The 5,405-nt window shown below is 59.3% G+C and overlaps 1 protein-coding gene across 2 annotated transcripts; it reads right to left on the reverse strand.

The window, feature by feature from the left end:
• Positions 1-404: 404 nt before the first annotated feature.
• Positions 405-5,049, reverse strand: LOC118884214 (protocadherin-8). 2 transcript variants are annotated; one of them, XM_036831682.1, is made up of 3 exons: positions 2,526-5,049; positions 1,855-2,062; positions 405-1,372 (listed from the first exon to the last, which is right to left on the reverse strand). In XM_036831682.1, the coding sequence occupies exons 1-3, from the start codon at positions 4,857-4,859 to the stop codon at positions 996-998; spliced, it is 2,919 nt and encodes a 972-aa protein (XP_036687577.1). In that variant the 5' UTR covers positions 4,860-5,049; the 3' UTR covers positions 405-995. The 2 variants fall into 2 exon arrangements, with proteins under 2 accessions (XP_036687577.1, XP_036687578.1); XM_036831683.1 differs by having other exon boundaries at positions 2,235-5,049.
• Positions 5,050-5,405: the final 356 nt, after the last annotated feature.

The following is a 5,405-nucleotide window of genomic DNA, read 5'->3' on the forward strand; positions in this document are numbered from 1 at the left end:
CTTCTTGGGACTATATCTTCTTAACCTTAAACCCCAGACCCTAGAGGAGCTACTGCAGTTAGTAAACGCTTTACAGATGTTTGTTTAGTTAGTGAATGAACAGTCCAAACTCAGCTTTCCTCCACTTTTTGGTAGATGCTCCATAAATATTTGTTGAGTAAATAAATGAGGGCAGGAATTTTATAGAGTGCCTGATGTATATGGAGATGCATATGTTTTACAAAAGCAACAAATATTTTTAATACTTGGATGAGACTCCGATACTTGAAATCCCACAGGTTTACTGTTGCTGTGATCATTAATAACGCCCAAATAATTAGCACTTGAAAGAAGGTTTAATTCTGGTACTCAGATTTTTTGTGAATGCCTGACTGTCGGTAAGTTCACAAAAAGCAATTAGCAGATTCTTCAAACACATGACAAATCCTTTATTACTCTGCTTGTAAGTGACATGGTTTACAGAAAACCAAATGTAATTAAATAACATTGAACTTGAAATCTACCACGGACTCAAGATATACAAGTTATACTTGGCAAGGCAAAACTTCTCAAACACTAGGTTGTTTCCGGTGAAAGATAAATTTCCATTAAGTAATTCCAACATGTTTTGTTTTTTTTGTCTTACAGACAGTTCCTTTGGCAATAACTTCCACTTTAGCTTTTATTATATAAAAATATAACAAAATTTCATTATATACAAACATTACATTACACCATGTACAGGTTAAAAACACTAAGAAAATGGCAAGCCACAAGGGAAATTAAAGTCAATAGCATGATAAGAAGAATTAAATACTGCACACATTTCATAAAAATTACATTAACTACATTTTTGTTTGCAAATACCAAACAGTACCAATGTGATTGGAAATAGCTTCCAACAACTTCATTTTAAGGCACATCTTGCATATTTCTATATACAACACTGAAACCGGTCAATAACTTAGGGGCTTCTTGGAGTGACCTGTATATGCGTGACAACATGCAGCATGGGATTACACATTTTCATTGTCTTCCTTCTTTGGGGACAGGTACCTGCCAGGGGAGGACTGATAGAGGGGTACCCCAATCTCCTGCAAGTCTGGGAGCCTCCCTGGACGAGGAGGGGAGAGCAGAGTGACTGTCCTGTCATAGTCTCTGTGTAGCACTTTCTCATAGACGCTCTGCAGCCCCACTGTCTTGGGCAGCTGGGCCTGGTAGTAATTGTCCCTACGCAGAGGATCCCGGGGCAGGGACGTGCTCTTACAGAAGGTCGACATCTGGGCTGGGGGGTGAGTGGAAGGATGTGTGCTGGGCCCTCCAGCGCAGGAGGGGCTCCAGCAGCGGTCAGAGTGGCCCAGGATCTTACACTCCGCGGTGCACGCCCACAGTCCTAACATAAAAGAGAAAGGGAGAGGGCATGATGATTACTGAGATTACACACACTGTGCCTCCGTCTTCAAAGTGTCAGACAGGGTCAGGGCGGCTGAAAAGGAAAGCGTGTAGGAAGATGAACGCCCTGATTCCAGATTTGAAATGAATATTGGTTCCTACAAAGCCACTTTAATACGAAGTTGGTTCAGCTTTAGCTGGAAGCAAAAAAAAAAAAAAAAAAAAAAAAAAATTGATAAGCAGAATTTCTCTTCTCAGATAGCAACCTAACAGGATGGGAGTCTGGTTTATCTTAGGTGGTGGAGCTGCCTCGACTTGGCATTTTGAAATTCATGTTTGAGGCAGGCCGGAATCCAGAACTCAAGGACAGAAAAAAGTGAGAAAGAGGGAGGGGGTCTGGGAATGGAGATTGAGAGGAGAGGCTGTTGCAGAAACGGAGGGAGAGAAGGAAGGCTGAATTTGGCAGGAAAGAGGAGTCCTCACCGCTCTGCATGTGGTTGATGAGATCCTTCTTCAGAGCGTCCCCGCTGACGTCGGAATCGCTATCATTGAAATCACTGTCCCCTTTGCCGCTGTCTTTGCCGCTGAACTTCTCCGCTTCTCGGCCGGAGATGGTGTTGAAAGAATGTCCTTTCCAGACAGCCACAGGGGGCGCCGGCTCCTTTCCGAAACCAGGGGAGGCGCCGTAGGGCTGCAGCAGGGAATGGGGAAAGCAAGCAGGGGTGAGGGTTGGACAAGAAACAAAAACACAAGGGCGACAGGTTAGGCCTCTCCCACGCACGCACACCCAGACCCCTCCAGTCCCTTCCCCCAGCCTGTCCGCGGAGCACCGAGCGGGGCGCCCAGCCGAAGGAAGGCCTCACCTCGGCGTGCGCGCCGCGGAGCCGCTGCTGCCCCTCGAAGTGACAGGAGCTTTCCCCGGTGGCACTGCCGCCCTCCGAGCCCGGCACTTCGGCCGCGGCGACCGCGGGCGGGGGCGCGTCGGCCGCGGGGCTGCCAAAGGGCGCTTTGCCGCTGCCAGGGAAGGTGAGCACGTCGAACATGTTGGGCCTGGGCCCGGCTCCCCGGGCGGCCTCCTCCGGGGAGCCGGGAGCCGAGGCTCCGCCGCCCGCCGCCCCGGGCCGCTCTTCCCGGCGGGGCCCCCCTTTGCGCACCTCCTTCTTGCGTCGGTTGCAGGTGGTGGCGATGGCGATGATGGCGGCCAGAAGCAGCGTGCAGCTCCCGGCCAGCACGATGATGACGATCAGCGGCGTGTCCCATTGTAGCGCCGGCCCCGACGTCGCGAGCCGAGAGCCGGAAGGGCGAGAGCGCTCCGAGTTCGCTGCACTGGCTGGCGACACCAGCCCGCGCCCGCCGCCGGCTGTCACCACGAAGCTGACAGTGGCAGTGGTGGAGAGCGGGGGCCGGCCGCCGTCGGATATGACCAGCAACGCCCGGAATACTCGGCCGAGCGGCTCCTGAGATAGGTTGCCGGTGAGCACGATCTCCCCCGTTCGGCTGCCGATGGCGAAGGCTTCTCGCGGCTCCTGCTGTAGCAGGTCGAATGCCAGCTCCCCGTTGGCACCCTCGTCTGCGTCCCGGGCCTGCACGCGCGCCACGGCCGTGTCCCTTGCTGTGCGCCCGGGGACCGCCACTTCCAGGGAGCCGTTGGCCGGTGCCGGGTGCACCAGGACCGGTGCGTGGTCGTTCTGGTCAAGCACCCGCACTTGCACCAGGGCACTGCTGGAGAGCTGAGGGGAGCCGCCGTCGCTCGCCTGGATGCGCACGTCGAGCTGGCGAAGCGTCTCATAGTCGAAGCTGCGCAGCGCGTAGATGGCCCCGGTAGCCGGGTCCACCGAGACATAGGTGGACACGGCGCCCCCAGCGCGGCCCACCTCGGCCTCCAGCAGCCGGTAGGTGACCTGGCCGTTGCGGCCCAGGTCCGGGTCCCTGGCGGCCACCGTGGCCAAGTAGGCCCCGGGCGGGTTGTTCTCACGCACCGACACCTCGTAGACCGGCCGCGTGAAGAGCGGCTCGTTGTCGTTCTCGTCGCTCACCCGCACCAGGTAGGGCCGTACGGTGCGCAGCGGGGGCGCGCCGCGGTCCTCGGCCACCAGCGTCAGGTTGTACTCGGCGATGCGCTCGCGGTCCAGCGATCCCGCGGTCACCACCAGGTAGCTGCCCGCGTAGGCCGGCTGCAGCCGGAAGTGCTCGTGCCCATAGAGGGCGCAGCGCACCTGCCCGTTGGCTCCCGAGTCCCTGTCCGAGGTGCTGACCAGCGCCACCAGGCTCTCGCGTGCCGCCCCCTCTGGCACCAGCGATATGGCTCCAGCCTCTGGCGTCCCGGGCCCGGTCGACGAGGTCGCATCCGCACCCCCGAGTGCGGCGGTGGCGGCAGCGAAGGGCGAGGCGACAGGCGCGCCCGGGGCGGCCAGCGGGGTGATGGCGATGTCCGGTGCGTTGTCATTGACGTCGCGGATGCGCACGATGACCTTGCAGGTGGCGGCGCGGGGCCCGGGACCGCGATCCTGCGCCCGCACGTCCAGTTCGTAAGTGTCCTGGCGCTCGTAGTCCACGGGCCCGGCCAGGGTGAGGCGGCCCGAGCGCGGGTCGAGGCGGAAGAGGCGGCGCGCCTCGGGCGGGGTACGGGAGCCGAAGGCGAACACCACGTCGCCGTTGGGGCCCTCGTCGGGGTCCGCCGCGTCCAGGTCGAGCAGTAGCGAGCCCACGGGCGCGTCCTCCGCCAGCTCCACCTCGGCCACGGCGCCCTGCGGGAAGGCCGGGCTGTGGTCGTTCGCGTCCAGCACGCGCACACTGAGGGCGGCCGTGGCGGAGCGCGGCGGGCGGCCTCCGTCCTGGGCCACCAGCTCCAGGTTGTAGGCGGCCTGGCTCTCGCGGTCCAGCTCCTGCAGCAGCACCAGGTCGGCGCACTGGGCACCGTCCGCGCGCGTCTGCAGCTCCACGCGGAAGGGGCTGTGCGGTTCGGCCAGGCGCACACTCTGCAGCCCATTGGCGCCCACGTCCTCGTCCACCGGCACCTCTAAGGGTATGCGCGTGCCCACGGCCGCGCCCTCGGACACCTCCACGGGGATCTGGGCCCGGGGAAAGCGCGGCGCGTGGTCATTGACGTCCCTCACCTCCACTTCCACGTGTACCAGCCGGAACTGCTCCTGCGAGAAGCTGACCACGTCGAAGGCCAGCACGCACTGCGGGGCCTGGCCGCACAGCCGCTCGCGGTCCAGGCCCGCGTCTCCGACGGTCAGCTGCCCGTCGCCCTCGCGCACTCTGATCAGTGAGCTGTTGAACTGTTTCATCAGGCGGAAGCTTGTGTCTCCGGACACTTTCATATGCAGGTCTTCAGCCAGGGTCCCGATGACCGTTCCGGGGGCATCCTCCTCGAAGGTGCTGTAACGCACTGTCTTGCTCTGGGCCACGGAGAGCACCCAGCAAAGGCTGAACAGCTGCAAGGGGAAAAGGCAGGGGATGCCCCCGCGCCTCGCTGGACTCATGCCGCCAGCCCCAAGCGCTATTCCAAAAGGCTGAGGGAGAGATTCCTCTCTGGTTTGCAGGTCTGGGCGTGAGTCCCAGGGTCCCCAGAGCACGCTTTTTGCTAGGCGTGTGCGGGAGAAGTCTGCAGGCTGCAGCTTGGAGGTGCCGGCGGGCTCTGAGGACGTGCGGATGCCACCCACGGCCCACACCTCTCCCTCCCCTTTTCTCGCTGGAGCTGCGCCGCCGCGCGCCGCCTCCGCTCTTATAGCCGCCGATATGCAAATCACCCGAACCGGGCAGCCAATGGCGGCCTGGCCCTCGCGCAGCTCCTACGCCAGCCTCTGACAATCCCTTTAGTGTGGAAAGGCTTAGAGGGGAAAACAAGAAATGAAAATTAGGGAATCTTTCCTTTGTTTCTTTAACTCCTTTTGCTTTTTTTCTTTCCTGTCAGCGCTCTGCCTGTAGAGGAGTTGGCACGGGTCTCCGGGCGTTAAAGGAGCGGACGGTTTTGTTAATTGCGCCCCTACTGTGCTGGCTGCTTGAACTGACAGCCATCATATGGGATT

Source organism: Balaenoptera musculus, chromosome 18, assembly GCF_009873245.2.
Source record: "Balaenoptera musculus isolate JJ_BM4_2016_0621 chromosome 18, mBalMus1.pri.v3, whole genome shotgun sequence".
Classification (NCBI taxonomy): Eukaryota; Metazoa; Chordata; class Mammalia; order Artiodactyla; family Balaenopteridae; genus Balaenoptera; species Balaenoptera musculus.

Coding starts and splice junctions, on each gene's coding strand:
- LOC118884214 (XM_036831683.1), bottom strand. CDS start 4,859: ATGAGTCCAGCGAGGCGCGGGGGCATCCCCTGCCTTTTCCCCTTGCAG. Junction 2,063..2,234: donor TCCGCGGCGCGCACGCCGAG/GTGAGGCCTTCC, acceptor TCCCTGCTGCAG/CCCTACGGCGCCTCCCCTGG. Junction 1,373..1,854: donor CATCAACCACATGCAGAGCG/GTGAGGACTCCT, acceptor CTTTTATGTTAG/GACTGTGGGCGTGCACCGCG.